Source organism: Gymnogyps californianus, chromosome 7 (genome assembly GCF_018139145.2).
Source record: "Gymnogyps californianus isolate 813 chromosome 7, ASM1813914v2, whole genome shotgun sequence".
In the NCBI taxonomy this organism is placed as follows: Eukaryota; Metazoa; Chordata; class Aves; order Accipitriformes; family Cathartidae; genus Gymnogyps; species Gymnogyps californianus.
In genome coordinates, this window is record NC_059477.1 from 18,133,270 (window position 1) to 18,155,523 (window position 22,254).

Consider the following 22,254-nt stretch of genomic DNA (forward strand, 5'->3'; position numbering starts at 1 on the left):
TTCTTAAAAAAACACTCATGTCTTTAAAGTGCCAGCGGTGCCGAAGAAACCTGTTCCAAAAGAAAAAGTACTACCTGCTGTTCCTAAAAAGGAAATTACTCCACCAGCTAAAGGTATACTTCTTCTGCATTGTCCTCATGAATCATGAACTCTGATTTCAGTCTTTTGCCTTCATTATTTGTTGAGAAAGATGTGCATATGTTTTATGTCCCCACAGTGTTTTTTTCAACTGTTTGTGATTGAGTCTTTTTTTGCCTGTTGGTTTCAAGTAATTTGTTGAAAATACGTGAGAGTCGCTTTAAAAAATGTGTGTTCTGTCATTAAGCTACACATGAAAGTAGTTCAGAAAGAAAGAATGTTTTTATTTCTTCTGAAAAGGAAGGAGATTCCACCATCCAAATGTATGGCCATCTTTCAAGAATATTTTTTTAATATGTTATTCTTCTGTCTAATCTTCAAAATTAACATAGATGTTCTTTCAGAAAGCATTTAATCCTTTGTTGTTTCATGAATGTTCCTTGTTAGATCTGCTCTTCTTCTTTCTAACTTCTTCCAAATAACTTTGAAAGCCCTAAAAGTAAATTATATCTTGAAGGGCCAGCCGTTCTCAAAAGAACTGTCCCTGAAGAAAAGAAACCTGCACATACACCTGAAATAGAAGTTCCACCAATGAAAGGTAAAGAAACCTTTGATATGACATTTAATGGAAAGGAAATATTTGTGTTATTTTTCCCAACTAACATCTTCTAAAATGATCCTCATGTTCTTTACACCATGGCAAGAGTATCTAGTCTGTAAGTGCAGATTCAGCTCTCAGTGATAAACTGAAAACTCTGAGGCAAACATTTCAGATATGTGCTATATGTGTGCTAAACAGTAAATACATTGATTTATGAATGAAAACATGCTGAGGAGGTATCACTACTTACACTACCAGTATGTAAACCTTCAGTGCTTTTATATTTGTAATATAGTTGTGAATTTAGTTTAAACTGAGGTTTTGAAGCCAATATATCGGTCATGATATTGATGGAGAAGTAATATGGCAAGAGCTAGTAAGTTACAACCATTAAAGCTGTTACACATATCAGAAGGAAAAGCATGACAATACAATGAGAAAAGCAAATGGCTTATGCTCTTTGAGAGCAGAAACTATAAATTTCTTCGCATAATTAATTGTTCTAGCAAGACAGTTCTAGAACTGTATAATATTTCATTCTCGAAAAGGCGCAGTATTTGGGACCTGAAAATAACTTAGTTTTCTGGGTTTATTTCTGTTTGGGATTTTAAAAGTTGAAAATTATTTTGAGGTTACTAAAAGAAAGCTAATATCTTTGAAGTTCCTGAGTTTCATAAGAGAGCTGTCCTTGAAGAGAAAGTACCCACCATTATTCCTAGAGAAGAGGAGCCTCCTTTGTATGAAGGTACATCAATGACACATCTATCAAGTAGTAAATTGCAGAGAATATATCAATTAATGCTCTAGATTGTTCTGTAAAATATGAGACATTTTCAATTCCTTTTTAAAAAATATTTAAAAGTAACTTCCATCCATGTCTTTGAAACCTTCTCTCTCCCCAGATTTAGTTATAGTTTAACATTATTAAAATGTTCTTTTCTTCTCTAATAATGGGAGAAAGAAATATAAATAAGAGAGAAATAAAGTTGCTGATCCAGGAAAGCACTTTAGCCACATTGGACCAAAGAAATGAACTTAAGTAGACACTGGTTTAAGAGCCATCCTGAGTAACACTTTATTAATTTTTGAGCTGGGATATAGATAGTTAATGCCAGATGAGGACATGTGAAATTCAGTTACATTTTCTATCTAATACACAGAACTAAGTAACTAGAAAATAAAATGAAGTATTTCTGTAAACTTGTATTTTACTAATTGGGAATGGTCATTTCTAGCAATAGTAGGTAAATGATCAGGTTGAAATGAGATATTTAAATAATTTATGTTCAAACAGCTCTTTGTCCATATACATGTCTGCATTCTTGCATTACAAATTGTCTTTCTAATCTTGTCTTGTAAATAATATTAAAATATGTAAAATAAACTAATATCTTTGAAGAGCCTGAAGTTTACGGAGAAGTTCCAACAGAAGAAAAAGTCCCTGTTATTATTCCTAGTGAACCAGAAGCTCCAGCAGCTAAAGGTACACCAACTATTCAAGCAATCTATAAAGCAACACATTCCCTACAAATTAGTTATTCATCTTCATCATTCCATCCGTGTGCTAATCTGTTATTTAATGTTTTCATTCTAATGTTTCCTTAGATGTTATGTGTCTGTCATTGCTTCTTTCTTACTTACATTTTGTATATTATAATGTTCTTTAAAAAATGTAATATCTTTGAAGTACCTGCAGTGCCAAAGAAAACTGTCCCACTGAAGAAGATACGTACTGCTGTACCTACAGATGAAGCTCCTCCAGCTAAAGGTACATGACCTCCAAATGGATTTTCTCTAGCCTCTTTGAAAAGTGAGGTACCAAGTGAGAAATCCAACGTACTTGTTTTTCTTGAACAACATGACCAGGTGCTATATACACTGTTTTCTTCCATTTGATCTCTTGTTGTAAGAGTAAATTTCGTTTGTTTGTTTGTTTGTTTGTTTTTATCTTAGAAAGAGAGCGTGGATACAGGGAGATCAGAGATTAAAAACATAATCATTTTGCAACCATTTACAAAGAATTCAAAAAATATTTCAGTGTCTTTCTTCATATGTTAAACTAATGAACAATTATTAAGACAGAATAATTCATCATTCAGGAAAACAAATTCAAGGAATATTTTCTATAAGTTCTTATTTTTGTCTTGTGTTAGCAGCTGCTCAAAGAGTTTGATACATTCTGCATCAAGAATTTAAAATTTAAAAAGACAAAATTGGACAAATACAAATAAATTTAGTAGACAGGAAATTCATAGCAGGGCCAGGGATTAGACTTATATTTTTTTGACTTCTTGTCTTATGTTCTATTTCCCAAAATACTTTATCTGACTATATATTAAAAAAAAAAATCTAGAAGGTTGTGGCAGAAGTTTGTTTGCAGAAGCATTCTTTGCAGTCATGTTAGGACTGCAATAATAAATTCAAGATTAAGGTAAGACTTTAAATCAGGACAAATATAAAGTCATACATTTTTTTTCATAGAAACATAGTTTTGTAATAAAGTTCCAGTGCTAAAGAACTTTATAGATGTTTGAAACATAATATTTAGTTAATTGCACTGGAGTTTTGCCTTGCTTTTATAGGTAATTTTGAAATTTCAAAAACCCCCCAACCTTTAAATTGCCAAAATTCCTAAAGATTTTTTAATAAGAAAAAAAAGTCTAACTACTATCTTTTCAGAGAAGAGAAAAGTCAGACCTGTAAGTGCTAGGAGTTAGAAAAACAGTGAACTCCAGAAAGTGAAGTTGTTGCGTTATATTCACAGGTTAATACCATGTATTTTCATATTGTTCTAATAGATTTTTTTTATTGTTTTACAAAACTGTACTACTTATTTCCTAGTGCAAATTTCTAAAATAAACCAATATTTTTAAGTTCCTGAAGCACCAAAGAAAGCTGTCCACAAAGAAAAAATACCTCCTGCTCTACCTAAAGAAGAAGCTTCATACATTAAAGGTACAAGGAATTTTGAGTAGGATTTGAAGGATAAAAAAATGTGTTTTCATATATAAATCTTTAATTATTTTGAGAGCATTCTGTCTACCATAAACTCAAGTTTAGTTACCAGCTTTGGTGAGCTGCAACAGTATAAAATTAATTTTTAAAAATTTTTAAAATTATATCACCTGTAGTTTTTCTTAAGGGGAAAACTAGCTTTATGTGCAAAAGAGACAATTGCAAGGGACTCTGCTACTTGAGATCAGTCTGAGGGGAAAAAAAAAATAGAAAAAGTGACAGAGCTTAGATAGGGCCTATCTCTTTGCACTCAAGGAAGTAGCTCAGTTTAGGACATAACACAGATCTTTCTTCTGGCAAGCTGCAGAGGTCAGATCAGGGTAGAATATGAGATTTTTTTCTTCCTTCATTTGAAAGAATCCTAATTTTGAGGGTAGATATAAAATAGACCTGTATATCTTAAGATGAGCTTGAATATTTGGTTGTATTTGTTCTTTATCTTTCACTCTGTCTTGTTTTCTGAAGATTTCTAAGTTAATTTAAGTATTTAAACTAATATCTTTCAAGTACTTGAATTTCATGAGGAGATGCACATAGAAGAAGAAGTTTCTACTGTTCATAGGAAAGAGGAGGCTCCAGCACCTAGAGGTACATGTCTTCTTCATCATCTCTTCCTGCAATTTGCAAAGTCATGAACTCCAGGAAAATTAAATTATTCATGTTCATGGTTTAGTTCTTGTTCAATGTAATTAATATTTGTGTTCATTCTTTTAGTACCTTACTTACATTACAAACTTGGGATTTTTTTATGACTTGTCTTTCTATTCCATATAAATTCTTAAAATGAACTAATATCTTTGAAGTGCCCACAGTCATTAAGAAAGCTGTTCCAGAAGAAAAAGTGCCTATTGCTGTGCCTAAAAAACCAGAACCTACTCCTGTGCCTAAAAGACCAGAATCTCCACCATCTAAAGGTACTTTGATAGCCTAATAGAACTGAGGTCTTTTGCTGATAACATCTTTTCTGTTTCTTGCATCATTTCTGATTTAATAGTTCACGGTCCACTTGTGTCAGATTTGTGACATTTATGTTGTAGATGTCCTTTTTCCTGTTTCTAAACTTGTCTTTAAGTCATAAAATTAAAATAAGTAAATATCTTTCAAGTGCCTGAATTGCCCAAGAAAACTATTCCTGAAGAGAAACCTGTCCCTCTGCCTAAAAAGCCAGAAGCTCCACCTGCCAAAGGTATAGGTCAACATATCCTTTCCTTCTCCTTTTTCTTCAAGTTTCTTCTGTCCCTTGTTTTGTTGTTGTCAAATCATTAAAAATTAGTTGAGTTTGTCTATTTCTTCTACCCAAGAGTAATCCATTGTGCTGGCACAGAAATTGAATCAGAAACTAGTCAAAGGGACTAAAAATAAGGAAAACTCTAGCTGAGTCAACACACAGTGAGGTTTACAGAACAAACATTTTCACTTCATGGATGTTTATAGGTACCGTAAATAGCCTCAGAAATTCTATCAATACTCAGGCAAGAAGTATATACACTTACTCTTTCACATTGCTCATGTTAAACTTAGGGGTCAATCAATTTAATTTTGAATGGAAATGGCATTATGCACAGAAACCAGTTGTTACAATTCATTCCGATATTTTAGAAGTCTGTCTGGACTAGCAGTTTGTGTGGCATGTCACCACGGCATGACAAAAGATCCCCAGCAAAGTGGCTTCAAACTGTTATTTGCCAGAGGGGTAGAACCACAGAGACTTTTCCGAACATGTAACTGTTGTCAGAGTATCCTTATACATCTACTTGTTTTGTCTTATTTCTCTGTATTGCGTGTTTTATTTTTGTAATTCTTAAAAGTACACTAATATCTTTAAAGTGTCCAAGGTACCTAAGAAATCTGTCTCAGAAGAGAAAGCAAATGTTGCTGTGCCTAAAAAGCCAAGAGTAACACCACCTAAAGCTTATATGTCAATAATGGTGACTCTCTGAGGAGGAGATTTCTCTTTCTCTTGGGCAGTAGGGTTTACAGTAAAAAAAAAATCACCCTTTATTTCTCATTTATAAAAAATCCTAGTTGTATGTAATAGTGTACAACATTTTTTGCATGACATATCTCTTTTTGTATCTGCTCTTACGTTTCTTTCTGATATGCTTCTTGTGAGACTTTCTTCTTAATAATTTACATATTTTAAAATGCCTTACATATAACAAAAATGAATGCTGTTTTCTTTAAAGTGCCAGAGGTGCCCAAGAAAATTTCAGAAGAGAAAGTACCTGTTGCTGTGCCTAGAAAACCAGAACCAACACCAGCCAAAGGTATGTTGCACTATAGATAACTAAAATTTGGAAGAGAAAAAAACCCTCTGCCTTGATTGTGCAGATTAGTTCTTTGATTGTTTGTGTGTGTTGTGCTATTACTTTTATTTTCTGTGCCCACAGTTCTATATATGCTACTGTTTTGAAAATTATTCTTTTTGAATCATAGCTGTAATCAATGTACCAGTGTGTTAGAAATACTGATGTGACCGGGCAGAGATGAGACATAGTTGAGAATCACAGCAGAAATCTTAAAGAGAAAATGGGGCTTCTGTGATCTGAAATACTCCCGACTGACAGTGAAAAATTAGCCCCAAAAGAGAATTTAATAATTTCAAAGTATAGAATAAGAGATACAGATGTCTAACACAGGAGAAAACCCTTCATGCATAGATGAAAAATTGATACCAAGAAGTCATCGGGCATAGAAGAATGTGACAAGGAATACAGAATGGACAATGGCAGCCTTAGTCAAATGGAGATTCAGGAGGTGGTTGAATAAAATGGAAAAATAATGTAATGTAGAAGAAGAAACTCCAGAAGACTCTGAGGTGTTTCCTCAGACTTTACAGGGACATAAAAGAACCTTAAGTCAACAAACATGTCAAATCAATGGCTCCATTAAGGACCTCCCTACTTTGCAATTTCTACTGAAAAATTTTGAACATAGCTGTAAAATTCCATATAATAACTGAAAATAATCTCTTTCTTTAAAGTGCCTGAAGCACCCAAGGAAGTAGTTGTAGAAGAGAAAATCAAAGTTGCTGTGCCTAAAAAGCCAGAAGTACCACCAGCTAAAGGTACTTGTCATTAGTAAAACCATGGCAATAATTTGTCTTACTTTCACTGATAAGACCTTTTTAATACTATTTCCCCATCTTCTATCTTATAAACTGTGATTTTTGTATTTCATTTTTGAGAGCAGCCTCTTTACTCCTCTCAAATGACTCAATCAAGATTGAGAGCAAATAGCCTATTTGGTAAAGGGCATTATGTTTAATTGATGTTACTTGTTAATTGATGTTTTGTTTGTTTCTTTTTCCATTTTAATGCTATTTAAATTTCTTTAAATTCTTAGTATTAATATAATTATTAATTTTAAAGTGCCAAAAGTGCCCAAGAATGTCCCAGATGAGAAATATCAGTTGTGGAGCCTAAAAACCCAGCAGTTCCATCAGCTAAAGGCACTTGTCATTATGACAAAATTAACAGAATCAAAACCATCACTCTTTTATTGTTTTAACACTATAGAAGACAGTACCCAAGACCTCTGTTAGAATTTTCTTCTGTTGTCAAAGGTTTTTCAGGTGAACAAATGTGTTATATGAAAAAAATAGATCTTGGTAATTAGTGTTCTCACTAATACTGTTCTGCTGTCATGCTTTAATGTTGTTTATAGAATTCTTATAGTAAAAGTTATTAATATTTTTCAAGTGCCTGAGATACCAAAGAAAGTGGTCCCAGAAGAGGTTTCAGTTAAAGTACCAAGGAAACCAGAACCTCCACCAACTAAAGGTAACTGCTGTACACAGTTAATGAATGAAAAACCCTTCATTGTCTAGGGTACTACCATTTTAACATATTGGTAATTTACTTTTACTATAAATGTTCTATAAAATATTTTTGTTGTTTAAATTGTAGTTTTTGCATCTGTACCTCAGTGAGACATCAGAGAAAATTTTCTGTAGGCAAAGAAAAAAGTTGATATTCACATCCAAAACCACTGATGCTTTTGACGTCCCTGAGTTCCACTTTTTCTTAGTGTCTTAACGCTGCAGACACGTTTGAATTTCATACAAATAAAATTAATTACTTTCTTTAAAGTGCCTGAGGTGCCCAAGAAAGTGGTTTCAGAAGAAAAAGTACACATTGAAGTTCCTAAAAAACCAGAACCTCCACTACCTAAAGGTACATGTTCGATACTGATAAAATTGCACAGAAATTTTAATCTGTTTCTCTAAATGTTATCTTTTTAAAGTTTGTGTTATCCTCTTCTTTTATAGTCTAATATTTATAAATGTTACAGATTGTGTTGTCTTCTTCACTTGTGAATAGCTCCCAGTAAGCAACAATGGCTATTAACGGTGTGCATCAAGCAATATGAAAAAAACACAGATTATTTATAAGGGGTATTTTTTTTTCTGATGCTGTTTGATAATTTTCACCTTGGAGCTATTTTCACCTTTTTAATTCCTATTCTTCAAATTCCTGAAAGTAAAACAAATAAATATCTTTAAAGAACCTGAGGTGCCAAAGAAAGTTGTTCCAGAAAAGAAAATACCTGTGCCTAAAATACCAGAACCTGAGGTTGTGCCTAAAGAACCAGAACCTGTGGTTGTCCCAGAACCAGAGGCTGCACCTGAAGAACCAGAACCTCTACCAGAGAAAGGTAAATCTTAGCACTAATAAAATAACGAAAGCAATATTTTTCCTCTTTTCTTTAACACTGTGATTTTCCAGGCCTTCTGTTTTCTGAGATTCTAAATTATACTTGTTCTATGTATCTATACATGTGTGTGAAACAGATATATGTGGGTCTTTTTGAAGAATAGTGACAAATCTTGGATGTCTGAATTGCCTGTATTTTATACTTCAAGTCTTCTTACTATTTTGGATTATTATTACTATTCTACCCACTTGGGTTCATGAAAACAACCACAACTAATATTTTTAAAGTGATAATAAAGAAGAAAGAAAGTACCCATTCTAGTAGCTAACAGCGGAAGATATCAATGTAATTGGATACCGGAAGTTCCACCAAGAAAAACTAGATGCCATCGCTGCTAATTCTTGAAAGAGTCTTCAGCTTATTACATGCAATGTTATTAATGTCTTTTGTCCTGTCCATTCTGTTTATAATTATCATGAATTTTACTTATAGCTTAAGTTACACGATCAGTGCACATGTGCACTTGCATATGGGGGCATGCAGCTTGTGTGGGGGCGTGTGTGTGTACATTTGAGAGAAAAGGGAGAAAAGCCAAAATGTGGTATATTCATCATTAAAAAGGCCAACATAAATGATTGATATCTGATATGGTTTTAATGTTTTCATTACAATTGTGGGTTTATGTTTTGTGATTCACTTAAATTTGGTATGATTGTCAGTGCAGTTGTTAATTTGAGAACTAATATCTTTTATGTACATAAAGTGGCCAAGACAACTTTCCCAGAAAAGAAAGTACCTGTTCCAGTTTCCCGAAAACCAAAGCCCACTGCAGAACCTCCAAAACCAAAGCCTCAAGAGGTAGAACCTCAAGAACTGGAACCTGCTAGAGTGGCCCGAAAACAGAAGCCTGTTGTGGCACCCCAAAAACTAGAGCATGTTGTGGCATCTGAGGAGCCCGAGACTGTTTTGGCACCCCAAGAACCAGAATCTGTTGTGGCATCCCAAAAACCAGAGTGTGTTGTGGTGCCTGAGAAACCAAAGTTTGTTGTGTTACCTGAGGAACCCAAGCCTGATGTGGCATCCCAAAAACTAAAGCATAGTGTGATGCCCCCAAAACAAAAGCCTGTTGTGGAACCCCAAAAACCAGAGCGTGTTGTAGTGTCTGAGAAACCAGAGCTTGTTGTGGTACCTGAGGAACCCAGGCTTGATGTGCCACCCCAAAAGGTGAAGCATGGCGTGATGCCCTCAAAACAAAAGCCTGTTGTGGAACCACAAAAACCAGAGCCATTCATGGCCCCTGAGGAACTTGAGCTCACTGTGGCGCCTGAGGAGTCAGAGACAGTTGCATCAACCCAAAAATCAGAGCATGTTGCGGTGCCCCCCAAAACAAAACCTTTTGCGCCACCCCAAAAAACAGAGCTTGTTGTAGCACCTGAAGAAACAGAGTTTGTCGCAGATTTCCAAAAATCAATGCATATTGCAGTGTCCAGAAAATCAAAGCCTGTTGTGGCACCCTGCAAGCCTGAGGAATCAGAACCAATTTTAGCCCCCCCAAAACTAGAGCCTTCTACAGCACTTCGAAAACCAAAGCCTGAAGTGGCATCCGAAGAACCAGAGCCTGTTTTGGCACCTGAGGAACCACCACCAGCCAAGCTGGCAGAAAAGCAAGAGCGTGTTTCTATACCTAAAAAACAAGCAGCTCCACGGTCTAAAGGTACCTCTTATGAATAGGATCTCTTTTCCTTCTCTTGAGTATACTATCTTTCACTGCTCGTTTTAAAGCTTAATACACCTAACTAAAAGATACTAATATCTTTAAAGAGCCTGCAATGCCTGAAAAGGCTGTCCCAGAAGAGAAAATTCCTGTAGCTGTTCCTGGAAAATCAGAACCTCCATCAGCCAAAGGTACCTGTTATCATGAATACATGATAAACACACCTAATCTTCTTAAGTATTATCTTAACCTCTTTTGTTTTGTCTGTCATTTAGAATCTGAGGTTTTAAATGATGCTTGCTAAACAAATCTCATTGACTATGTGTGCCAAATTGTTTCTTCAGAATATTTCTATTGTCCTCTGTGTTTCAGTCTCTGTATTTATGTTCAGTTGTATTGTAATTGTAAAATGAAATGCACTAATATCTTTGAAGTGCCTGAGGTGCCTGAGAGGGATGTCCCAGAGGAGAAAGTGGCCATTGCCGTACCTAAAAAACCAGGAGCTCCACTAGCTAAAGGTACATGCCACCATGATTATCATCATAAGGAAGGGTTGGGTTTTTTTTAAATGAATCTCATTTTAAATTGATCTTTCACTGTATATTCTGATATCTATAATGTGAGAGAGATGTACCAAATATGAATTGCTGTGCAGGGGTGTCAAATGTTTCCTCAACTAAAACCATCCAAACTTTTGTTGTACTGTTTTTTTGGCATATTCAAAAAGTTCAGGAGGTAAGATTTGATTTCTTAAGCTATAGCAATAAATCAAGCATGTATGATGAACTCCTGCCTGCCAATAAATGCCAAAACTTTATGGATGCTAACAAGAGAATGAATGCATAAACTGTCATTCACATTATTAGTAGGGGTGGTTTAGTACATGGTTTAGTGGGACTTGGCAGTGTTAGGTTTATGGTTGGACTCGATCTTAAAAGTCTTTTCCAACCTCAATGATTCTATGATTCTATGAGAAAGGACAAAATAAGCAGAAACTGAAGGTTTCAGCAGAGAGTAGCAGTTTCTATACAATAATTGCAAATATCTCCATGTACCTGTGTTGCCATGGGTAGCATCATGGAGCAGAATCTTTTCTTTAAACTGGTAATTATAATTTGCCTGTATTTTGGTCATACATCAACATTCTCCACTCTGTGATTTGTGAAGTTGTTACATTGTATGAATAGCACCAAGGAGCTGTAAAGTTCCTGTGAACACCTAATTCACTGAACCTTGTAAGAGGCATTTATTTTCTTATGTTAATCAGAATGAGAGACTTTATAATTGAAATACTAAAAAATTACTTAAGCTAAAACAGTACATGCCACAGATTGATCCAGTGCTGCATCATTTCATTTCCTTTAGAAAGCCCCAAGCACTCGCCAGAAAGGAAACATTCCCTCTGCCACCAGATTCTCTCCATCTGGAATACAATGACATTCCTCAAGTGAAGTGCAACCTCACAGCGATGATATTTAAGGATTTAAATATTTTAAATGAATATAACAGGAAACACTTATAAGCACCTTCTAGTGATTAGAATGGAAGCCAGAGCTGTTACAGGAAAGATGTGCGAAGCAAAAAAAAAGAGGAAATATACAAAGACAGAAAAGGAAAGGTGAAGTCAACTTGAAGGATAAAAATAGCGATAGTATCCAAGTAACAAGTAAAAAGATGACAGTGACTGCCAAAAACAGCACAGAACACACAGTCATGAATGATACATGACTGATACTCAGATACAGTAGGATTCCATAAGTAAGTCTCTGATCAGCCGTTACAAAGAGGGCAAATGTTTTCTACATTTCCACCTTGACTCAGAAACAGAAACTAAACACAGGATTCCCATCTCCTGCGTGACGTATTTGACACTCTGGTCATTCCACGTGTTTGAAGCAAAGCATAACTGATGACTGAATGTAACCACAGCACTTTCTCAAAGAAGACTGTGTGCATGTATTATTGATTGTCTTATCGTTTCATATACATCTGTAGTGCCCACAAAACTAAAATGTACTAATATCTTTGAAGTGCCTAAGGTGCCCAAGAAAGGTGTTCTGGAAGAGCCTGTACCTGTAACTGTGCCAAAAAAGCCAGAACCTGCACCAGTTCGAGGTACCTGTCAGCCTGTGCATCAGCCTGAATGAAACCGTTTCTTACTGTCTTACATGTTACTTCTGATGTCTGTTATCCTGTGCACTTGTGATTGCCCGAAATGTCTACGTTCTGTGCTGTGTATGAGTTAGGAATTCAGTTATCCAGTATTTTGTATAAACAACCCAAATGAAATTTTGAATTTACTGTTTTGTTTTCATATTCTGAATCAGCAGATACTACAGTGTTATATTTTAAAACTTGATCATAAGTTTTTCAGATTACTGCCCAATTTTGTCATCTTAAACTGACACAGTGAATGTCTCCATGATTCCTTTGACAGTCTCAGTTAGCGTATATGATAGACATGAATCTTTCAAAATGAAAAACAAATTTTTACTCAGAAATGCACATATGAGGGCAGTAAGAAGAAGTGACTGCATATCAAGTGTTTAGAGAAAATGCTGATAATTTTAGAGTTTATAATGAAGAAGGAATGGTTATAAAGTCCGGTGAACCATACAGGCTGTGGAAGTTGCCACAGTGAAACGAAAATTGAGGCAAGAGAGCTGCTTAGGATAAGAAAATAAGCCAATAAAAAGAAAAGCATAAAGAAAGAATGGAAATGGAGAAGGACAGAAATAGGGACAAAGGAGAAATACTGAGTTCCTTACGCTGTCACTGCCCACACTGCTGAATACAAAACACCAGCAGATTTATGAGGCATGGCAACACGTAAGATATGGGCTGAGGTTGCTCCCAGGGAAGAGTCGGATCCCAGCGGGGCTGAGAGTGACAGTCTCTCCTCTCAGGGAGGGAAGGCTGCTGAGTACAGAGCAGGGTATCCTAATTCAGACCTCACCCTCGAGCTGTACTTAAACATAGCCAACAGTTTTCTCACAGAACCTGCTTGGCATCACCACTCTGTGCTTGTGCCTGTGCCTGTGCCCGTGTGTGGTTTTGTGTGTATGTGAGTCAGTGAGTGAGAGGGACACGGGTCGATATCATGAGACCAGTTTGGTTACTTTCATGAGCGCATCTCTAGTTTACGTTTCATTGTTCATCTTCCTGTTTAATGTATAAAACTGACTGTTACTAATATCTTTGAAGCACCTGAGGTGCCCAGGAAGGCTGCTCGTGAGGAAAAAGTACCTGTGGCCATTGCCAAAGCACCAGAGCTTCCAGCACCCAGAGGTACCTGTCTTCATGGATAACTTAACAAAGAAGATACTTAATCTTCTTCTCTTAAGGGTTGTCCTACCCTCTCTTGGCCTGTCTCTGTTTCCAGACTGAGACTCTCAAGGTTGTGCATGCTGGGTAAATGGTGCTGCACGTGTGTGTGAGGTTTTGAGCTGGTTGTTGTGATACTCGGTGTCTGTGTTGCCCTGGTTTTTGTTCCTACTTGGCACGTGTTTTCACCAAAGTAAAATGAAACGCACTAATATCTTTGAAGTGCCTGAGATGCCTGAGGCAGAGGTCCTGGAAGAGGAAGAGGAGGAGGAAGCACCAGAAGAGGTGGCACCAGTTGCTGAGCCTGGAGAGCCAGAAGCTCCTCCAGCTGAAGGTATACGGTGGTGTTCTGAAAGAGCCTGCCATGCCCTCTGGGTTGCCGCAGTACTGAGTGCTCTTTACCCCTCTGCGTTCTGTGGGGAGGGGTGAGAGTGGCATTTGGACATGTTGTGCCTGTATGTGCCTGTACATGCCTGCAGGAGAGGGTGGGGCTCATCAGCAAGCGCTCTCTCATAAGCCCATACTTTGACTGTTTGCTGCAAGTAGTCCACTTGAAGGAAGAGTCGTTGTCTGAAGAGGACTCCCTGGTAGTCTGTCAAGGGTTTACTTTCCTGCTTTGCTGCTTGTCATTTGGCTGTTTGCTGACCTTTAGCTCAGTCAACTAAAAGAAACTAATATCTTTAAAGTGCCTGAGGTGGCCGCGGAGGAAGAGCCAGAAGAGGAGGTGCCAGTGGTCGTTCCCCCAAAGCCTATGCCAGTGCCCAAGAAACCTGTGGCTGTGCCAAAGAAACCAGAAGCTCCACAAGCTAAAGGTATATCTTCTGGGGCTAATTGCTTTTCATTTTAGTGTACTGATTAATATTTTCATTTGTTATCCCTTCTTTTGTGTAAGATTTGTTATGCATCCTCTACCCCTAGCCTCTGCTCTGCCTATCTTTGCATATGTGACTAACCAACGAGTCACTAGAGGAATGTTAGTGTTAGAAATATCTAAACTCTTTAATTTTATCATAAGTGTTATGATCTTTGGGGTATTTTTAACTGTGAAATTAAGAGGAAATAATATCTTTAAAGTGTTCAAGGTGCCCAAGAAAGCTGTCCCACAGGAAAAAACGCCCGTTGCTGTACCCAAAACACCAGAACCACCACCAGCCAAAGGTACATATCATCACTATTAGCATCATCATTAGAAAGAAACATCATGCTCTTCTGGACTTAAGTTGAACTAATTTTTCTAGTGATGACCTATTGGAGATAGGTGTGTAAGAACTATGTAGTGCAATGTGGAGTGTCAAAAACATGGCAGAAAAACTAGTTTCAATTCCCTGAAAAATATCTGCAGCTTTCTGAACTTTTTGCAAAGTTTAAGAATTAACATTTACTGAATGCTTAGTTTTAACAGAATAACATGTTGTTCTGAAAAATAGCCTGCAAATAAGTCTTCAGTTTAAAGAACATGAAGTTGCATCGCTGAATTTTCTAATAGACTGTATTGCTGGATGACAGCAGCAGTATCAGTTCTCTACCTCTGTAATAGTTAATAGCAGTATACATGAGGAAGATTTGCTAGCAAAAGACTGGATATATCTATGGATGATCTTATTAGCACATGAAAGGGTCATTAATATAATCCAAAAGAGAGGAGAGGAATTATATATATTGTAAACAATAGAATCCAAAAGACAGGAACTGTGGAAAACTGAAAATGAAGAGGAGGTGTAAATAATGGAAATAATTGATAGAAAAAAAAGTGATAATGATAAAGCAAATTTGACTTTCCTAAAAAAATTATGTTACAATGACAAAGTAGTTGTGAATGATACATGACTGATACTCAGATACAGTAGGATTCCATAAGTAAGTCTCTGATCAGCCGTTACAAAGAGGGCAAATGTTTTCTACATTTCCACCTTGACTCAGAAACAGAAACTAAACACAGGATTCCCATCTCCTGCGTGACGTATTTGACACTCTGGTCATTCCACGTGTTTGAAGCAAAGCATAACTGATGACTGAATGTAACCACAGCACTTTCTCAAAGAAGACTGTGTGCATGTATTATTGATTGTCTTATCGTTTCATATACATCTGTAGTGCCCACAAAACTAAAATGTACTAATATCTTTGAAGTGCCTAAGGTGCCCAAGAAAGGTGTTCTGGAAGAGCCTGTACCTGTAACTGTGCCAAAAAAGCCAGAACCTGCACCAGTTCGAGGTACCTGTCAGCCTGTGCATCAGCCTGAATGAAACCGTTTCTTACTGTCTTACATGTTACTTCTGATGTCTGTTATCCTGTGCACTTGTGATTGCCCGAAATGTCTACGTTCTGTGCTGTGTATGAGTTAGGAATTCAGTTATCCAGTATTTTGTATAAACAACCCAAATGAAATTTTGAATTTACTGTTTTGTTTTCATATTCTGAATCAGCAGATACTACAGTGTTATATTTTAAAACTTGATCATAAGTTTTTCAGATTACTGCCCAATTTTGTCATCTTAAACTGACACAGTGAATGTCTCCATGATTCCTTTGACAGTCTCAGTTAGCGTATATGATAGACATGAATCTTTCAAAATGAAAAACAAATTTTTACTCAGAAATGCACATATGAGGGCAGTAAGAAGAAGTGACTGCATATCAAGTGTTTAGAGAAAATGCTGATAATTTTAGAGTTTATAATGAAGAAGGAATGGTTATAAAGTCCGGTGAACCATACAGGCTGTGGAAGTTGCCACAGTGAAACGAAAATTGAGGCAAGAGAGCTGCTTAGGATAAGAAAATAAGCCAATAAAAAGAAAAGCATAAAGAAAGAATGGAAATGGAGAAGGACAGAAATAGGGACAAAGGAGAAATACTGAGTTCCTTACGCTGTCACTGCCCACACTGCTGAATACAAAACACCAGCAGATTTATGAGGCATGGCAACACGTAAGATATGGGCTGAGGTTGCTCCCAGGGAAGAGTCGGATCCCAGCGGGGCTGAGAGTGACAGTCTCTCCTCTCAGGGAGGGAAGGCTGCTGAGTACAGAGCAGGGTATCCTAATTCAGACCTCACCCTCGAGCTGTACTTAAACATAGCCAACAGTTTTCTCACAGAACCTGCTTGGCATCACCACTCTGTGCTTGTGCCTGTGCCTGTGCCCGTGTGTGGTTTTGTGTGTATGTGAGTCAGTGAGTGAGAGGGACACGGGTCGATATCATGAGACCAGTTTGGTTACTTTCATGAGCGCATCTCTAGTTTACGTTTCATTGTTCATCTTCCTGTTTAATGTATAAAACTGACTGTTACTAATATCTTTGAAGCACCTGAGGTGCCCAGGAAGGCTGCTCGTGAGGAAAAAGTACCTGTGGCCATTGCCAAAGCACCAGAGCTTCCAGCACCCAGAGGTACCTGTCTTCATGGATAACTTAACAAAGAAGATACTTAATCTTCTTCTCTTAAGGGTTGTCCTACCCTCTCTTGGCCTGTCTCTGTTTCCAGACTGAGACTCTCAAGGTTGTGCATGCTGGGTAAATGGTGCTGCACGTGTGTGTGAGGTTTTGAGCTGGTTGTTGTGATACTCGGTGTCTGTGTTGCCCTGGTTTTTGTTCCTACTTGGCACGTGTTTTCACCAAAGTAAAATGAAACGCACTAATATCTTTGAAGTGCCTGAGATGCCTGAGGCAGAGGTCCTGGAAGAGGAAGAGGAGGAGGAAGCACCAGAAGAGGTGGCACCAGTTGCTGAGCCTGGAGAGCCAGAAGCTCCTCCAGCTGAAGGTATACGGTGGTGTTCTGAAAGAGCCTGCCATGCCCTCTGGGTTGCCGCAGTACTGAGTGCTCTTTACCCCTCTGCGTTCTGTGGGGAGGGGTGAGAGTGGCATTTGGACATGTTGTGCCTGTATGTGCCTGTACATGCCTGCAGGAGAGGGTGGGGCTCATCAGCAAGCGCTCTCTCATAAGCCCATACTTTGACTGTTTGCTGCAAGTAGTCCACTTGAAGGAAGAGTCGTTGTCTGAAGAGGACTCCCTGGTAGTCTGTCAAGGGTTTACTTTCCTGCTTTGCTGCTTGTCATTTGGCTGTTTGCTGACCTTTAGCTCAGTCAACTAAAAGAAACTAATATCTTTAAAGTGCCTGAGGTGGCCGCGGAGGAAGAGCCAGAAGAGGAGGTGCCAGTGGTCGTTCCCCCAAAGCCTATGCCAGTGCCCAAGAAACCTGTGGCTGTGCCAAAGAAACCAGAAGCTCCACAAGCTAAAGGTATATCTTCTGGGGCTAATTGCTTTTCATTTTAGTGTACTGATTAATATTTTCATTTGTTATCCCTTCTTTTGTGTAAGATTTGTTATGCATCCTCTACCCCTAGCCTCTGCTCTGCCTATCTTTGCATATGTGACTAACCAACGAGTCACTAGAGGAATGTTAGTGTTAGAAATATCTAAACTCTTTAATTTTATCATAAGTGTTATGATCTTTGGGGTATTTTTAACTGTGAAATTAAGAGGAAATAATATCTTTAAAGTGTTCAAGGTGCCCAAGAAAGCTGTCCCACAGGAAAAAACGCCCGTTGCTGTACCCAAAACACCAGAACCACCACCAGCCAAAGGTACATATCATCACTATTAGCATCATCATTAGAAAGAAACATCATGCTCTTCTGGACTTAAGTTGAACTAATTTTTCTAGTGATGACCTATTGGAGATAGGTGTGTAAGAACTATGTAGTGCAATGTGGAGTGTCAAAAACATGGCAGAAAAACTAGTTTCAATTCCCTGAAAAATATCTGCAGCTTTCTGAACTTTTTGCAAAGTTTAAGAATTAACATTTACTGAATGCTTAGTTTTAACAGAATAACATGTTGTTCTGAAAAATAGCCTGCAAATAAGTCTTCAGTTTAAAGAACATGAAGTTGCATCGCTGAATTTTCTAATAGACTGTATTGCTGGATGACAGCAGCAGTATCAGTTCTCTACCTCTGTAATAGTTAATAGCAGTATACATGAGGAAGATTTGCTAGCAAAAGACTGGATATATCTATGGATGATCTTATTAGCACATGAAAGGGTCATTAATATAATCCAAAAGAGAGGAGAGGAATTATATATATTGTAAACAATAGAATCCAAAAGACAGGAACTGTGGAAAACTGAAAATGAAGAGGAGGTGTAAATAATGGAAATAATTGATAGAAAAAAAAGTGATAATGATAAAGCAAATTTGACTTTCCTAAAAAAATTATGTTACAATGACAAAGTAGTTGTGAATGATACATGACTGATACTCAGATACAGTAGGATTCCATAAGTAAGTCTCTGATCAGCCGTTACAAAGAGGGCAAATGTTTTCTACATTTCCACCTTGACTCAGAAACAGAAACTAAACACAGGATTCCCATCTCCTGCGTGACGTATTTGACACTCTGGTCATTCCACGTGTTTGAAGCAAAGCATAACTGATGACTGAATGTAACCACAGCACTTTCTCAAAGAAGACTGTGTGCATGTATTATTGATTGTCTTATCGTTTCATATACATCTGTAGTGCCCACAAAACTAAAATGTACTAATATCTTTGAAGTGCCTAAGGTGCCCAAGAAAGGTGTTCTGGAAGAGCCTGTACCTGTAACTGTGCCAAAAAAGCCAGAACCTGCACCAGTTCGAGGTACCTGTCAGCCTGTGCATCAGCCTGAATGAAACCGTTTCTTACTGTCTTACATGTTACTTCTGATGTCTGTTATCCTGTGCACTTGTGATTGCCCGAAATGTCTACGTTCTGTGCTGTGTATGAGTTAGGAATTCAGTTATCCAGTATTTTGTATAAACAACCCAAATGAAATTTTGAATTTACTGTTTTGTTTTCATATTCTGAATCAGCAGATACTACAGTGTTATATTTTAAAACTTGATCATAAGTTTTTCAGATTACTGCCCAATTTTGTCATCTTAAACTGACACAGTGAATGTCTCCATGATTCCTTTGACAGTCTCAGTTAGCGTATATGATAGACATGAATCTTTCAAAATGAAAAACAAATTTTTACTCAGAAATGCACATATGAGGGCAGTAAGAAGAAGTGACTGCATATCAAGTGTTTAGAGAAAATGCTGATAATTTTAGAGTTTATAATGAAGAAGGAATGGTTATAAAGTCCGGTGAACCATACAGGCTGTGGAAGTTGCCACAGTGAAACGAAAATTGAGGCAAGAGAGCTGCTTAGGATAAGAAAATAAGCCAATAAAAAGAAAAGCATAAAGAAAGAATGGAAATGGAGAAGGACAGAAATAGGGACAAAGGAGAAATACTGAGTTCCTTACGCTGTCACTGCCCACACTGCTGAATACAAAACACCAGCAGATTTATGAGGCATGGCAACACGTAAGATATGGGCTGAGGTTGCTCCCAGGGAAGAGTCGGATCCCAGCGGGGCTGAGAGTGACAGTCTCTCCTCTCAGGGAGGGAAGGCTGCTGAGTACAGAGCAGGGTATCCTAATTCAGACCTCACCCTCGAGCTGTACTTAAACATAGCCAACAGTTTTCTCACAGAACCTGCTTGGCATCACCACTCTGTGCTTGTGCCTGTGCCTGTGCCCGTGTGTGGTTTTGTGTGTATGTGAGTCAGTGAGTGAGAGGGACACGGGTCGATATCATGAGACCAGTTTGGTTACTTTCATGAGCGCATCTCTAGTTTACGTTTCATTGTTCATCTTCCTGTTTAATGTATAAAACTGACTGTTACTAATATCTTTGAAGCACCTGAGGTGCCCAGGAAGGCTGCTCGTGAGGAAAAAGTACCTGTGGCCATTGCCAAAGCACCAGAGCTTCCAGCACCCAGAGGTACCTGTCTTCATGGATAACTTAACAAAGAAGATACTTAATCTTCTTCTCTTAAGGGTTGTCCTACCCTCTCTTGGCCTGTCTCTGTTTCCAGACTGAGACTCTCAAGGTTGTGCATGCTGGGTAAATGGTGCTGCACGTGTGTGTGAGGTTTTGAGCTGGTTGTTGTGATACTCGGTGTCTGTGTTGCCCTGGTTTTTGTTCCTACTTGGCACGTGTTTTCACCAAAGTAAAATGAAACGCACTAATATCTTTGAAGTGCCTGAGATGCCTGAGGCAGAGGTCCTGGAAGAGGAAGAGGAGGAGGAAGCACCAGAAGAGGTGGCACCAGTTGCTGAGCCTGGAGAGCCAGAAGCTCCTCCAGCTGAAGGTATACGGTGGTGTTCTGAAAGAGCCTGCCATGCCCTCTGGGTTGCCGCAGTACTGAGTGCTCTTTACCCCTCTGCGTTCTGTGGGGAGGGGTGAGAGTGGCATTTGGACATGTTGTGTCTGACCTTTAGCTCAGTCAAGTAAAAGAAACTAATATCTTTAAAGTGCCTGAGGTGGCCGAGGAGGAAGAGCCAGAAAAGGAGGCGCCAGTGGTCGTTCCCCCAAAACCTGTGGCTGTGCCCAAGAAGCCTGTGGCTGTACCAAAGAAACCTGTGGCTGTGCCCAAGAAACCAGAGCCTGTGGCTGTGCCAAAAATACCAGAGCCTGTGCCTGTTCTTAAAAAACATAAAGTTCCTTCTGTTAAAGGTACATACGTCAGTAACTGAGCCTCTCCTTTTCTCTGTTTTCTGAATACTTTCTCCCTTGTTTCACTGATGTATGCAGTGCTTAGGTATCTGAGTGAATAATCTGTCACTTAAAATTTTATTCTTCATGTTTTGAATGCCTTACTCTTTCAGTCATTGCACTTTTCACTATTGTATGTATATATGTATCTTAATGTTCACAAAAATGAAAATTTACTAATATCTTTAAAGCACCTGAAGTGCCAGAGAGAACTGTCCCAGAAGAGAAAGTGCCTCTTACAACACCTAAAAAGCCAGAATTAACAAAACCAGAGCCTCCTCCAACCAAAGGTATATATTGCCAGGAGGCATCTCCTGAGAAGAAATGTTTTCTATTCTTCTCTCTTTTCTTTGTTCATAACTGAGTCTATAAAATGTGTCAGTTTTATGTAGACTACTTTGGGAAAGACTGTTTGGAGTACAGTCTTTCATGGCTATGGCCACTGTTACTCACTGTGATTTTCTGTGTGCTAGTTGTCTTTGTCTTTTTTATGTTTTATATGTACATTTATATACATGCAAATAAAAGGAACTAATATTTTTTAAAGTGCCTGAGGTGCCCAAGAAACCTGTCCCAGAGGAGAAAGTACCTGTTGCTGTTCCTAAAATATCTGAACCACTACCAAGTGAAGGTATATGCCATCATAGCTCTTACTGTAAGGACATTCCTCTGTCCTGTTCTTCCAAACATAAACTTTAAAATCGATGTTGTCCTTTTTTTCCCATTGTAATGTTTGTAAATTGTTCACTTCATATTTTAGATGATACCAGTCTATGTTTCTTGTATCTACTATTATATTTTCATATTTGGAAGTAAAATATCGCTTTCAAAATTAAATATTTTCAAGTGACGTATGCTCCTACACAGGATATTCCTAACAAAGTGTGTCTTTTTTTAAGATAATAACCAATTCCCACTAAATTTGAGTCTCTTAAAACCTAGTATTTATATTGCTGTTATAATCTTAAATGAATTGAGAGCATTGAAGTTTTTATTCTTTCCAGTTACAGTGACTCATGCACAAATTTAATGTTTAGTTTATATATTGTACACATAAAAAATACTATCCTTCACACAACCCTGATTCATTCTTACATAGAAAGAGAGTAGTTTTTCAAAAGCATGCATTAACTGCAAAGGTAACAGATACTGAGTGATTACTTATCCTAACATGTATTTGTCTGTGTCTATCGGAGTAGCTTTCTTTTAGTGATATCTACATACTTGTTCATGTGAAACGATCTTATCATTGGAAACTTACACCAGTTATCGATATTCTTTA

General features: G+C 37.7%; 1 protein-coding gene across 1 annotated transcript in view; it reads left to right on the forward strand.

The window, feature by feature from the left end:
• TTN (titin) overlaps positions 1 to 22,254 on the forward strand; it is a 244,573-nt gene that overhangs the window by 112,784 nt on the left and 109,535 nt on the right. The window contains exons 146-167 of the mRNA XM_050900483.1: positions 30 to 113; positions 596 to 676; positions 1,341 to 1,424; positions 2,079 to 2,162; positions 2,367 to 2,447; positions 3,554 to 3,634; positions 4,202 to 4,282; positions 4,498 to 4,608; positions 4,800 to 4,880; positions 5,881 to 5,961; positions 6,678 to 6,761; positions 7,396 to 7,476; positions 7,786 to 7,869; positions 8,201 to 8,350; positions 13,612 to 13,722; positions 14,075 to 14,200; positions 14,463 to 14,546; positions 15,519 to 15,602; positions 16,692 to 16,775; positions 17,035 to 17,145; positions 17,498 to 17,623; positions 17,886 to 17,969. Coding sequence (XP_050756440.1) covers positions 30 to 113; positions 596 to 676; positions 1,341 to 1,424; positions 2,079 to 2,162; positions 2,367 to 2,447; positions 3,554 to 3,634; positions 4,202 to 4,282; positions 4,498 to 4,608; positions 4,800 to 4,880; positions 5,881 to 5,961; positions 6,678 to 6,761; positions 7,396 to 7,476; positions 7,786 to 7,869; positions 8,201 to 8,350; positions 13,612 to 13,722; positions 14,075 to 14,200; positions 14,463 to 14,546; positions 15,519 to 15,602; positions 16,692 to 16,775; positions 17,035 to 17,145; positions 17,498 to 17,623; positions 17,886 to 17,969 — 2,058 coding nt within the window. The remainder of the gene's footprint in view (positions 1 to 29; positions 114 to 595; positions 677 to 1,340; positions 1,425 to 2,078; positions 2,163 to 2,366; positions 2,448 to 3,553; positions 3,635 to 4,201; positions 4,283 to 4,497; positions 4,609 to 4,799; positions 4,881 to 5,880; positions 5,962 to 6,677; positions 6,762 to 7,395; positions 7,477 to 7,785; positions 7,870 to 8,200; positions 8,351 to 13,611; positions 13,723 to 14,074; positions 14,201 to 14,462; positions 14,547 to 15,518; positions 15,603 to 16,691; positions 16,776 to 17,034; positions 17,146 to 17,497; positions 17,624 to 17,885; positions 17,970 to 22,254) is intronic.